At 29.5% G+C, this 14,973-nt stretch overlaps 1 protein-coding gene across 1 annotated transcript in view; it reads left to right on the plus strand.

Annotated features, from left to right (window-relative positions):
• Positions 1–14,973, plus strand: part of NaCP60E (Na channel protein 60E) — a 934,708-nt gene that overhangs the window by 904,806 nt on the left and 14,929 nt on the right. Inside the window, exon 31 of the mRNA XM_075359144.1 lies at positions 542–799. Within this exon, the coding sequence (XP_075215259.1) occupies positions 542–799 (258 nt within the window). The remainder of the gene's footprint in view (positions 1–541; positions 800–14,973) is intronic.

The raw sequence follows: 14,973 nt of genomic DNA on the forward strand, positions 1-14,973 counted from the left end.
AATAATTCTTAAACTTGATATACGGAAAAATGAAGAAGTAAAAGGAAACTGCCAAAAAATCTAATTTTGTCCTTGAGAAGTAAAACATTTTGTATATATCTGAATCATCCTGATTTAAAATCCAGTTTTAAACTATCATTAATCTGGCCCTGCACACTAAAACAAAAGAGTACGTACTAAAATAGTTAATAGTTACTTTTTTATTATTAGTTTTTAAGTTGTCTGTTGGTGTAGGTGGTGCCAGTTAAACAATAAAAAATCAAGTATTCAATAACATGCAGAAGAGTATATATACGTTTGGAAGGAGCATACTGTAGTTTAACTGATGTTAGTATCATTACTAGTAGTATAAATTATACAGATTAGCTGTATTAATAGTAACAACACATAGTAGTAGTGTGCATAAATTACGTTCATGCTATTAGTTGTGGATGTTTATCTTCTTTTTCTTTTGTACCTATATTATTTTTATGTGGTGACGGATATACATTTATTCTGATAAATTTATTATTATAAAAAAATTATAACTTAATTTTTACAGAAGGAAAAGAGAAGCATTGGCAGCACAAGATCTTGAAGATGAAAACACACAGACATCGAGTCCAGGTGGTTGGCAAGGTCGGTTATCTGCTTTTCTTCATGTACATAGAGGTTCTAGGGCTTCATCAAGAAAGTCATCTAGAGCGTCTGATGCCTCTGACATATCTGAGTTAGGCACAATGTGGTTAAATCTACCACTTCTTTTATTAACTGGTACCCAAGCAAATGAAGATGAACCAGATGAACCTATGACAGCAAGGTACATATTATTGTTCCATTTTAAATATTGTGGTAGCATTACGAATGTTACAGTGTATCTTTTGCCTGTTTCTGCCATTATGTAAGTTTGCTGCTGTTAAGTCAAGTGAATTTAAGGTTTTTTCTTTTAATTTTTTTTTTTTTAAATAAATATTTCAAATGCAGTTAATTCTTAATTATTTTATCAAATTGACTTTAAATAATTTTTATATAGATAGAAATTTTACTATCTGAATATTGCTAAAACTATTCTGAGCAATTAAAATTATTTAAACTCATTTGTTCAAACGTTTCTAATAGTTTCATAATTTGATCAGATTTTAGAAATTCAGAATTTACACTTTTATTTTGTTAGTTTATATAAATGGTATTAGATAGCGATATTTTTATGAAAATTAATTTTTTCAGATAATTGTTATATAACAAATTTTTTTAAATAATTAATTTTACAAACCAAACTAAAACAAATTTTTAACTATAACAAAAAATTTATTACTATGAAAAAATATTTCTTCAAATACTTGCTAGTTTTTACATGTAACTGTAACTGTTACAAGTTTGTTAGGTAAATATTTACACTATAGTTTAAATGTGGTTTAATTTGTCACCACAACCACAAACAATTAATTTTTATAACTACTCATAAACACCAAAAAATATAAATAATCAGGGACTGTTTTTTTTTTTATAGAATTGAATCCAAATGATTGTAAATGAAATTTTTATTATTGTGTGTTTTTTACTTCCTTGTACGAATTAAAGGAAGTATTGTGATCACGAAAAATTTTGATTTTCAGATTTAAGTGGAAATATCCATTTTGACCATCCCTGAATCCATTTTGACTAGTTTTGTCGTGACATCTTTACTTATGTATGTATGTGTGCAAGTACATGCATAAGTATCTGCCATAACTCAAAAATGATTAGCCATAGGATGTTGAAATTTTGGATTTAAGACTGTTGTAATGTCTAGTTGTGCACCTTTATGATTGTAATCGACTGAACCAAAAGTGTCCAAAAAAGCACAAAATCAAAAAAATTTGGATTTTAGATTTTTTCTTTGCTACAGTAATAAGCTCTCATTGAGAGCTTTTCAGCGATATCTCATAAGTGGTACTTATTTTCATTGGTTCCAGAGTTATTTTCTGGTTAATAGTTACATTTAAAATGTATTAGTCTTAAAGTTTGTTCAATGTATTTTTTTTTTTTTTTCAATGCCATGATTTTTCATACTTATGAATATAAGGATATTTAAATTGCTATGCCAAGTCAAAATATTATTATTTTTTTTTTTTATGTGCAGGAGTAGGATATTATCTGCTTTCTCTTCAATGCTTAATTTAAAATAATCCTGATTTTTTATAGATTCCTTATAAGATTATGCCACTGCTTTCTTTGCTAAAGTATATGAATAATCACAAGGAATTCTTGATTTTAAATTTTCCTGTGAATATAAACACAGCTCTGAAAAAGGTGTCTAATGATAAAATTTCAACATTATAAACAGATGCAACATATGACTGGAATGAAAAGTATGAAGATGTCACTTGTTCCATATTCCTTCACTAATGATGTGAAAAAATATTTATTGATAAATTAATAAATAAGCAATATTAGTTAAAGATAACCAAATAATCTGTTTACATCACTGAAATAGTCTAAATCACTTGAAATGAACATTCGAGCAATCTAAATTTCTATACAAGTCCACTTATCTAACAATGGATGTTAATTTTACTGCTCTGTAGAAAGGATTTACTGAAATAATTCTTTCTACATTAATTTTATTGGAATATAATGTATTCCACAATATTTTGTGTACGGTTTGTTCTCTGGTTAAATATCTTTACTTTATATTCTTGATAATTTTTAATAGTGTACTAAAAATCTATTAAACACAGAAATCAAGAAATACCTGCATAAAAATGACACAAAAGAAATTCATAGCAGAATGCAAATTTTTTAATGAAATATTAGGCTATTAAGTTTATCTGCTGATTTTTTATTTACCTGAGTGAGATTGGATAAGATAAATTGATTATATAATGTTGCTTTTTTTTAATTAGTTGAATTCAAAAATGTTACTGTATATCAGTATTTGTTAATCTATCATTAACACATATACTGATATGATTGCTGTTCAATTGTTTTATGAAATAACTATGCTTGCAGATTTTTAGAATAATTAGAGTTCAGCATGTTTATTTTTTAATAGCAAGAAATATTCTAATGAGGTATAAAGGTTATTCAAGGGTTTGCTTCTTTAAAATATAACAACATTGACATTATTCTTATGATTACCAAATCATAAGAAAATGGATTTGAAAATGGATTTTCATTATAAAAAAAAATTAATGAATTTATGTTAGTAAAATAATATTTTTAAATTAATCTGGAGTTCAGCTATTTAGTAAAAGAAGAAGAGCTCTTCAAATTTATATAATTCATTGGTGTTACCTCTCTTTTTTCTTTTCCCTGTTTAGCCTCTGGTAACTACTGTTTAGATAATTCTTCAGATGATGATATGTATGAGTGTAAATGAAGTGTAGCCTTGTACATTCTCAGTTTGACCATTCCTGAGATGTGTGGTTAATTGAAACCCAACCACCAAAGAACACCGGTATCCACGATCTAGTATTCTAATCCATGTAAAAATAATTGGCTTTACTAGGACTTGAACGCTGTTACTCTCGACTTCCAAATCAGCTGATTTGGGAAGACATGTTAACCACTAGACCAACTGGGTTCGGTGTTGCCTCTCCTGACAGTTAAAATCAATACTGGTTCCAGCTATTTTATATTTATGTATCACAATTCAGCATACTCTGAATTTTTTCTTATTTTCACTAAATTATTATACTTGTATCAGTATAATTAGTTAATTGTTTCATAACTATTAATAATAATAATAATATTTATTTTTGTATTTGTCTAAAAAAGATGTATAATTTGATTTCGTAACTACTTTAGCAATTATTTTTAGTTTTTATAAAGACATGCCCTCATTGTATATATTAAAATATTTCCTAAAATTAGAATTGAAGATTAGTTATTATTTAAATATCATTTTAATTTGAACATTACCATTATCCGTACAAACTACATTTAAATTGGTTTGAATAAATGAGAATTTGACTGTGTTTAAACACAGGGAACTGGTGAATACAGAATACATTTTTTGTGAATTTAGATTCTGACCTCTGCAAGATCCTTTTGTAGGTCAAAGCTTTTTTTTTTTTGAGAATCTGCCTCACTTTATCTTATCAGAAATGCATTGTTTCATGAAAAGTAGCCCTTTTCCTTCCACAATTTGTTTTACATTTATGTGACACTGAATGGGTTTCATGTTTCAGTTTAATGATTTTGTTCACTACTGTTTTGTTTTTATATGTTAACGTGAGTTTTGATTTTTGAAATAAACTTTTGTTCAATGTCATTAACATCAAATAATAGAAATGTAAAATTTATGATAATAAAATTTTACAAATTTTGTGTTCATTGAACTTAAAAAAACATGATGTAAAATTATGACTAATAAAAATAATGCCTAGTCCAAGCTGGGAATTAAACTGCAGACCTTTTTTTAATAATGCCAGTTGCTCTATCACTTGCTAGAGGGGTTAAAAATGGATTTATATTGCTACCAACTAACATTTAAAAGAAAACAAATTTCTTATAATTACGAAAAATCGATCAGTTATGGTTAACTTTTAGGTTAACAGATATTTTTAAATTTACTATGCATAATAATTATTGTTCAATGTTTTTTTTTTTTTTTTTTTTTGAGGCGTAACAGAGTTCTGTATTATACTGCTGGTAACTTAAACTTAAGTCTGTAAAATGAGGAAGATGAATTTCTGCTTATCCTTAATAGGAATCTGTTGCATATTAAAAAGCAGTATTGTATTGGGGCTTAGCTCAGTTTTTTATTTTACTTTTTTTTATATTTACCTGATCATTAAATAACCCACAAAAAATTAAAGCATGTATAATTTGGAATATCTTTAAGGGATTAATTTTGAAATTCGTGAACAAATATTGTTATGTTGTAAACAGTTTTATAGAGCTGCCAAGTAAAGATGTACATTACCAAAAGGTCTTAGGGAACAGGAATTAAATAAAAATTAAAGTATCTTTTATAAAAAAATAGTTTCTGTATTTTACCAAGAGGGTCAACAGTTTTTTCTATAAAAATGTATGCAAGATAAAGAAATAAAAAAGTAATAAATAAAAAATAAAACCAATTGCTGTTTCACAACAATTGATTTTATTTTTTAGTGGTTAACAAAAAAAAAAATAGTTTAATTATCATATTGGTTTATTGTGTTAACCTACAAAAGTAACTAGCAGTAATAAAAAGTAATCTTATTTAACTGCTGTATAATTATCACTACATTAAGAGTGAAGGGTTCATTGAAAGATGGAAATTGTATTCTTATTTGAGTTAATATATAAAATACATCAACAATATTTTTGTATTTCATAGTTAGCCAACCTGTTTTCAGTTGTTTCCCTCCAAATATTAGCCGAGTAATATTTGCAAAGTTTTGAGACATTATTTTGTATTTCAGTAATTACTCAGTTCTTCATTTTTACAAGTTAATTCAACATATGCTGCTTGTCCTTTGTGTATTTTGTGTTTCTTGTACGAGAAAAATTTTAATGATGGTATAAGCTATAGGAAGAGGGCTGCTATAATTGCTTTGAATGAAAACATTTCTTTTACTCAACTAGATGCATCGGCCAGATGTAATGTGAGTTTAATGTGAAGCATATTTATTATACATAGTAAATTTAAAAATATCTATTTACCTAAATCTGTCTGCTTATTAAAATTGATTGATTTTTTTTTTAATTATAAGAAACTTGTTTTATTTTTAGTGTTAGTTGATGATTTAATTTCCACCTTAGAGTTGGCATTCTTTTTATTAGTCGCAATCTTCACTTCATGTTTTTTTTAAGTTCAGAAAACAGACAAAATTTGTAAACATTTATTATCTTAAATTTTCATTTCTATTGAGGATGTTTTTGACATTGGATAAGCGTTTATTCCAAAAACCAGAAAAAGATTCTAAATGTTTATTTTTATTTATCTGTACACTAACAACAGGCTTTTGCCCGCTTTCAGTTACTGATGGATGATAATGACTTTTTTATTGTGTAAAAAATGCCATGCCTAACCAGGATTCAAACCTGGGACCTTCGGGTGAAAAGCTGAGATGCTACTGCTCCACTATGGAGATTGGTTTTTTATTACATTAATTTTTTTTTAAAAGTAATCTTCATTTGATTGATTTTATATTGTCTTTCATTCCTTTCTGTTTTTTGTTCATCTTCTCAAACCTCACTGAGGAATTTTAATAAACTGTTATTATTTTTCATTTTAATAACAACTTGATTTTATTTTTATTTTTTTATCAGTTTGCTCTTTCATTATCTGACTACAGCAGGTGAGGGTGATATACGTAGTGTCCATGTAACTTCAAAATGGTTCAACCAGTTTTCATGTACTTTCAATTAATCTATCTCAGTAACATAAAAGTTTTGGGCGACTGGTGTACGGTAGTTAGAAGTAAAATAAATTGTATAAAGAAACTCAGAATTTTTTGTAACTCATCTAGTGGTTATCAGTATCAACTATTATCCTTCCTTTACCTGTATCCAAATTTTATTGGATAGACTGCAGATCATAGATCAACTATTGAATATATCTCTCTGCCATTTCTTCTCTAAAACTCTTTTCACCTCTCTTCTCTTTTCAGGTTTTCGTACATCTATTCTAACTACCTTTTTCTTGATCTTCCTTATTTTTACTATGTTAAAAATATAAATTTCTCTTTCTTCTACTTCATTTGTCATTCCCTGTAAAAACCCAAAAATTTTAGCCTGCGTTATTTAATTCCCTCTGGCTGTTTACAGCCTTGGTCTTCTCTTATTGCAGAATTTTATACTTAACTTCTCTCATCTTCCCTACCATACTTAAAACTTATTTTCAGTTGCCTGTAATTTATTTTATTTTCTTCTTTTAGTCACGCAACACTTTAAAACCTACATTCGAATAAGAACAACTGCACTCATGAATATTGTCTGTTTACGTTTGCATCTCCTTATACATATTAAACATCTAATACTTTGATAAAATTATCCTACTACTGACATTCTTCAAATTAATTTCCAAACTGACCTTTTCATCCTGAGAAATTTCACATTAAACATTTAAAACATTTAACTGTATTTTGTGCTTTTCGATTCATGTGTAGAATGCCTCTTCAATTTCTACCAATTCTTATCACTACCATTATTTTGCTTGTCTACATGCTTATTTGTAACCTCTCTTTCTTATTTCTTGTATCCAAGCAGTAAAGGTGAATGGACTGCATCCTCCTTTTCTAATAAAATAACAATATGATTTGTGAATAACTATGTATTTATTCTTGAGCAAGTTATTTTCCTCTTCACCTTCTCATTCAAAACAATGATAAATAATAAAGGTAATATTACACTACCACTTAATTTACTATTTGGATATTAGTAAATCCATTTAATTGTACTGGTACACAATTCACTTTCGGACATAAGTCTCAATCTGTCCAATGGTTCTTTGACAATTTTTACATTTTTTCTGTCATTTCTATAATATTTTTTATCAAGTAGTATGAAATAAAGTAAAAGTATATAAAAATATATTGTGAATAAAAAATAGTATGAAAGTTAAAAAATAAACCATTTACTAAAAATAGTCATAAAAAAATTAATAATATGAACAAATATGAAAATACAAATACTAGTATGAAAATTATTACAGAACCCAGAAAGATTCTATACTGGGTAGATCGGTATTTATCACACATTAGAAATATTACTTAAAATACTGTCCCATATACAGGCTAGAGCTTAATGAATTATTCATATTAAACAAGAAATTAAAATTGAATCGCTGAAACTGTTCAAAGAAGTAGTTCAAAATTTGTATTGAATGGAGCCTTTTTTATATTATAATATATATATATATTTGATATTAATCCGAGCAAAACCCAAGTATAGAATAATTAAGATAAAATAAAATAGGATGACCTATATTACCTTATTCCATAATCCAAGCAACAGTGCTTTTGCACTGTTGCTTGGTTTATGCACCTTGCATCATCAGTTGCTCTATAATTTTTTCAAATCTTTCATTGCACATTAAAATTGTATGCCGAAAATTACAAATTAAAATTGAAATTGATATTTAAAATTGTTAAAAGACCCTTTTCCAATTAAATCAAAACAGAAATAAGACTAATTTTTTTTTTATATTCAAAATTTTAAACTGTAAATTAAAATAAAAAATTAAAAATTCCATATATACAAAATATGTATCATTAATAAAAATTATTGTATTTGTATTTGCTGTGTTTGGGTTTTCCTAAGTTTTTAAGTCTGCTAGTTTTATTTCGTATTAAAATTAATTTATTATATAAACTAATTTTAAACAAACTACATTATTCTTAGTTGGGCAGCTATAAACATGGTTAAGAAATTTTAGAAAAAGCAGATGAACTAAATAATTTACTGTTGTTTAATTTGATAAAGATTATTATTAATTTGTAAATGTTAATCTTTGTTATATTTTTAAATATTGAAAGTTTCCTTTTTTTCAGTTTTACAGGTACAGTGAAGCCCTATTTATTTTAGGTTATATAATCAGGTGTATGCCATGTTAATTTTCACATTTGCAGTGAATAAATCAACAGAACAAAAGGGATTTTAGTAACTTTTTTTTAATTACAACAAAAAGATATTTAACTTGAAATTTTGAGAAGTAACTTTCTTGAGATAAACCAAACCTATAACAAAAATCTAACTGATAATGTTTCAAGGGAAGAACAAATTAAACATATCAACAATAAAAGAAATAAATCATGTTAGTAAAGTGATTGTTAAGTTATTATTATTTATAACTGAATGAATACAAGCTTCAACACTTGTATAAGACAGAAAAGAAAAAATTTAATTTAATTTATTAAAATTTTACTATACATACATCCACAGTATGTATAGGAAAATAAAGTAAGGAAAATAAAATAAAATAAATAAAAATTTTAAATTTTTTTTTTTTTAATTTCAGACTTTTTGTTAACATTGTTTTGTATCACATGTTAACTTTTTGAAATCATCCTGATTATTCTATTGCAAAGAATGTATGAGTACACTATTGTGTGTTAATTAAATTATTGTTTAATATATATTACTTTTAAACAAGTAATGATGTTTTTGGATATCCGCACATTTAGTTGAGTTGTTTCTTCCACGCAATTTTTTTTATTTTTATCTATCATGGAAAAAAACGAATACATTTTTTTCTTTTACTTATAAAATTAAAATCATCTTTCTCAAAAACAACCTTACATACCAAACCCCCAAAATGTATGCCTCCCCTTGTGATAAAAATTCTCTGTTGTTTAACAATAAAAAGTCATTAGGTATGTGGCTTGTTATTCAAATGCTGAAGAATTTGAAATTATTCAAAAAATCCCATAGTTTCAGATGACTAGAGATGTGACAATCAGGGCTTTACTGTACATGAAATTGCATATTTAATTTTTTAATTAATGACGAGGCTTGAGCAAACTAGTAGTTTAATAAATTAAGTATAATTAGGTGTACTGATTTTTGTTTTAATTCAATTAACTACGTTTAATTCTAACGTTTTCTATAAGTTATAATCAATAATAATTCTGGTTAATGTTATAATATTACAAAGCTTAAAATTAATTAGGTATTGTGTTGTAGAACTATGTATGTGATACTATTTATCATCTTGTTTTATTTTCTTGAAACAAACCTTAGTTTATACTGCTACAGAATTTTCACAAATAAAATTTTCACATTACTTTTAATTACTAAAAATAATTTGTGTGTTGTTCATATTAGACAAAAGCCTTTGTGTTGTCCTCACAGCTTTTCAGAGAGTGCAGCTTAAGGTAAGAACAAGTAATGTCTTCAGAAAGGGTTCACCTTTTTTTTATTAAACTGATTCCACTATTAGTTATAAATATTCATTTTATTTATATAGAGCATGCTGTCTGTGTGTTACTTATTGTCTGTTGTGTATCGTAGTTTATTTTTCTTTTGCTTATTATTTTTCGCATTTTTTATATATATGGTATGACGTAGCAGTATAAACAAAGCTTTGTTTACAAGCAAGATTGTTTTAATATGGTGGATGAAGATAATAGCATTATACAACATTTAAGGTTGTATACACTTTTGCACAAAGTATATTGCATAATAATATAATGCTTGCTTAAGTATGGTTTTCAGTAAAAAGCAATCACAACAGAAAAAAAATAATTTGGTTCATGTAATAAAATAAAACAAAAAAGTATGTTATTTGATTTGTAACAAATAAATATTTACTTAGATTTTAATTATAAAATGTTATAAGTTACACCCACACTATGAGATATTTAAACTGAAACTATACTTTATTAATATTAAATGTGTGATTTTACTTCATTAACTATAAGGATTGTTTTGTTACATATCTATAAAGTTTATTTATTGCTTTTTTTTAATCTGTCTTTTTTTTATTATTCTTCAGATAAATTAGCATAATCACAAAAGTAATTTTAAAAAAATTATTTAACTCATGAAACTGTAAGTTTTTGTTTATTGTGTATTTATGTGATGATCATTTTCCAATTCATTACTGTAGTTATAAAATGTTAATTTGGTTAATTTTTTATAATAAAATATTCTAGACCTATTTAAAAGATGTAAATAAATAATTTAAAAAAACACCTTTCCATAATAATGATAATTCATTATTATTTAATAGGTAGATTTACTTTTATAGAAATTAATCATACATCCTCATTGTAATTCAATTTAATATCAATGTGAAGATGCACGTCTGTGAAAATAAGTAAAAAAAAGAAAGCAATAACACAACCATTTTACACTGAAATGATAGCCTAGCAAAAGTAGCATGTAAGTTATAAATTCAATCTCATTAATTGCAAAATGTCTCAAATATATATGAAAATTGTAAGTATACAAGTTTTATCAATCTAAAAGACTCACATTCATTCATGTACTTTTTGGTGTAGATTATCTTATTTTATAAATATACTTAGATATTACAATGTTGGTTATTAAAGATAATTTTTTTTTTGTACATTTGGTCTTAATTTGTAAAATAGTTACTCAGAATATACTTGCTTCATGAGAGTTAATGACTTCTGCTCTTTTAATTTTAGATTATATTTTTTTATTGTGCATTATCATAAAATGCTTATTACTGATATTAATGCATTTATTCATATTTTTATGTTGTAATTATAAAAGTATTCTTTAAAATTTGTAATTAGCTTTTGTAACTGTAGTTGACTGGATAATACTCTGTGATATAAGACATGTAAAATTATTAAAATTATATGAATGTAATACACAGTCATCATGAATTGTAATTATAATACTTCTTCGCAAACACACATAGCAAGAGGTGATATATAAAGTATTTATAACCCTTAGATCTATACTACCTCCCTAAATATTTTTCTATTCTGGAAAATTTTTATAATTAGGTCGAGAATCATTACTCATTAAAATCTTATTAGGATCATTATAATTAGTAACAACTGGCAATGTTTATTTCAGGAACCTTCAGTTATATGGAAATTAATTGTATTAGAATTGGTCACATAACTATAAAATTTTGTGGTAGCAGATTTTTCAGAATAGACAAGAGCATTTTGATCTTATCTATTCAAAAATACCCTCTACAACCTCTAAATTACCTCTATAGGTAAAAAAACATGCATCACTAAAATGGTCTATGAAAAAGTGACTGAAACCACAAGTTCACAAAATTGAAATTTGCAGTTAGATTTTTTAGAATAAGCACTGGTAATGAGAGGTGGTAGAGAAGATTGGTGTGGTTGCACAACCAGATGCTCCTAGTATAACTAGCGCATGAGTAATTCACACAGATACACATCAACACATATACATATATTAATCAGTATCAGTATTTAATAGCACAAAAGACCATAGTGGTACAGAACTAACCAAATGAGAGGTGTCTTTAGTCCTTAGCTTAACTTCATTCTCAACTATTTTAATGTAATATGTAGCACAATTACATAGATATTTTGTATTAAAAAAAAACGAAAAAGAACTTTTGTACCTGATTATGATCTGAATGATGAGGATACAGATTTATCTGTTTTAAATGATATCCAATGATAATCAAGGTGCGATTATAGTGATTTTGACTGGTTTTTACAACTTTTTTTTTGAAAACAAACAATAGGGATTCTTATGTGAGTGTTTACTGGATGTGTTTTAAATTTTTTTATGATTTTTTGTTAATGGATGGATATTTTATTGTGAGGATTACAGTGGAGTGTCACTTATAGTGAAGTCGCTCACTCCTGTTTTTGTACTTCCTTGTGGAAGCATTAGTAACTCAATTAAGAAGTTTTTAGCCTTCCTATTCCGGGATCGGTCCGATCCTAGAATATGTTTGATGTACCCGGAGAGCACATTAAACCAGGTGAAATCCGGGGCAACGGTGGTCAAGAGGTCCACCCTCCCGGTCAAAGACAGTCGGATGGTCGTGGTGAAGGCGAATGGCAAGTCCTATGCGGACTTGCTGCGTAGCATGAACGCCTCGGTGACCTGAGAGAAGGCTGGAGATGTCCTTTCGTTGCGGAACAGGCTCAATAATGAATTCCATGTCAGGATCAAGGGATCACAGGAAGCAGAGCAATTCACCTCGGCCCTCAGAGACAAAGCGGCTGGGTTGCAGGTGGACATAAAGTCTTAAGGTGTTAGGAGAGCCGTAGTCCACATCAAGGACGTTTCAGACAACATGGAACAGGAGGTTAGAGATGTAATCGCCCACACAATTGGCGTAACAGAAGACTTCAAGATAATTTCGATAAGACCTGCAAACGGTGAGACCAAAAATTTCACAGTTATCACTTCATACTGGGCGACCTGTCGGCTTGTCAAGGAATGTATAAGGATTGGGTGGACAAGGTCCATATCCGAGAGGATGTAGATTAGCGTTGCTACAGGTGTGGGGAGTTGGCCACACTTCCTTGCCCTGTAAGTGCCTTGACCACAGAGATTGTTGTTATAACTATGGGGGTAAAGGCCACATTAGGGCAAACTGTACAGAATAGGTCAAATGTGTGGTTTGTGACATGAGGGGGCATCGGGCAGGCTCCAGAGACTGCAAAGGAACTAAACAATTAAATGCATGCAACTAAATACAAATCGTAGTTCTACTGCCCATGACCTTATATGGAGGGCAGTGGTTGATAATGAGGTGGATTTTCCGATGATAGCCAAGCCTAACCGGAGGAAGGTAACCATGTCTCCATGGATTGTGGATACTGGGTTGCTGTCATCCTCAATGTGTCCGGTAAATTTCTTACTGCCAATGTAGTCAGAGGAGACGGGTTCATGGGGGTGTACCTAACGAATCATACAATCATTAATGTATATATTTCACCAAATTCTGGCAATGATAGATTCAAAACGTTTGTTGGAGATGTGGAGAACTGCGTTAGAAAACCAAGCGACAGTAATCCTCACCAGGGAATTTTAATGCGGAGTGCTGGGAACTCGGTGCTATGAAGTCTATTCGAAAGGGGATATATTCTTGCGACAATGTTCAATACAATGGTACACAATATTCAGTCACAGCCTACATTCATAGGAAGAAGAACAGGTTCAGTCATGGACCTTACAGTGACTTCAGAAGGAATAGGATCGCACATCAAAGACTGGTTAATATTGGAGAAAGAGTTAGCCAGTAATCACCGTGTTATAGGGTTTTCAATAATCTGTGAGAGAACAGGGTGCCCCACACGATCATAGTGTTGGAAACCCTCGGAACTTCAAGCCAGCAGAATTGTAGACAGAGAGTTCCTGAGTGTCTCGATCTCACAAGGAATGTCAAGCCTGAAAAACTCATGGAGGATCTCATTTAAGCGTGTAACCAGGTAAGGAGGCTGACCAGGTAAGGAGGCTGGCAAGAAAAAGTTATATTGGTGGACAGATGAAATTGCTAGCCTGAGTGCAGCTGCCCTGTAGGCAAGGAGGAAACTGCAGAGGACAAACAGGAGACTACATCCTGAGAGGAAGAGGCTGCAATTAGAGTATCGAGTAGCAAGGAAAACCTTATGCGTTGCTACTAAGACTGTCAAGATAAAGGCATGGAATGACCTCCTGGAAGACTTGAATGTGGACTCGTGGGGGCAAGCCTATATGTTGGTTATGGACAAGTTTGGTGGACCTGTCCTCCCTTTCTCTTGTGGGAATGCATTGAGAGCCATCCTTGAACTATTTCAGTAAGTTGAGATGACTGGTAAGATATAAGTTAGAGGAACTGAGAGGTGCAGCTAGGTAGATAAATCAGAACAAGAGCCCTGGACTACATCAGATTCCAGGATCCATTATTAAAATGTTCATGGAAAGGCATCTGTGGTCTATTCTGTGTACTTTTAACGGGACAGTTGGGGAGTGTCATATCTCCTGATATTGTAGAGAAATCAAGTTTGTCCTTATACCAAACAAACACAGATCATATCTAGATAGGTTATCTTATCTAGATTATAGGTTAGATAGGTTATTTCTCTCTTACCTTGGGGAAATGATAGCAGATTGACTTTGGGCTGAACTAGTTGACAGCGGCAGGCTTGCTCCTAATCAATATGGTTTTGTTAGGGGCAGGTCGATACTTGATGCCCTTAAACATGTAAGTGGATGAGCCAAGGACTGGGTTGCGGGCACCCAGTGTCGATGAAGGATACCGTTATTGGTCCTCCTAGATATCAGGAATGCGTTTGGGAGTGTCCCTTATGAAGCTGTTATGTCTGCACTTAAAGAAAAGAGGTTAGTGGATATATGATGAGTATCATCAACAACTATTTGCATGATAGGGAAATGTCCGTTACAATGGAAGAAGGAAAAGAAAAATGGAACATGTATGGGGGGTGCCACAGGATCAGTTTTAGGAACTCTCCTAAAACAAAGACAAGTACACACCTTGCCTTCGACGGTGTGCTGAAGTTAAATTTCGAGGAGGACACACAATTAGTGTCATATGTGGATGACTTAGCTCTCCTCGTAGCTGGAAAAATGGAGAAGGATGTCAAAAATTCAACTAATGAAGTG

This window comes from Lycorma delicatula, chromosome 3, assembly GCF_047948215.1.
Source record: "Lycorma delicatula isolate Av1 chromosome 3, ASM4794821v1, whole genome shotgun sequence".
NCBI classification, from domain to species: Eukaryota; Metazoa; Arthropoda; class Insecta; order Hemiptera; family Fulgoridae; genus Lycorma; species Lycorma delicatula.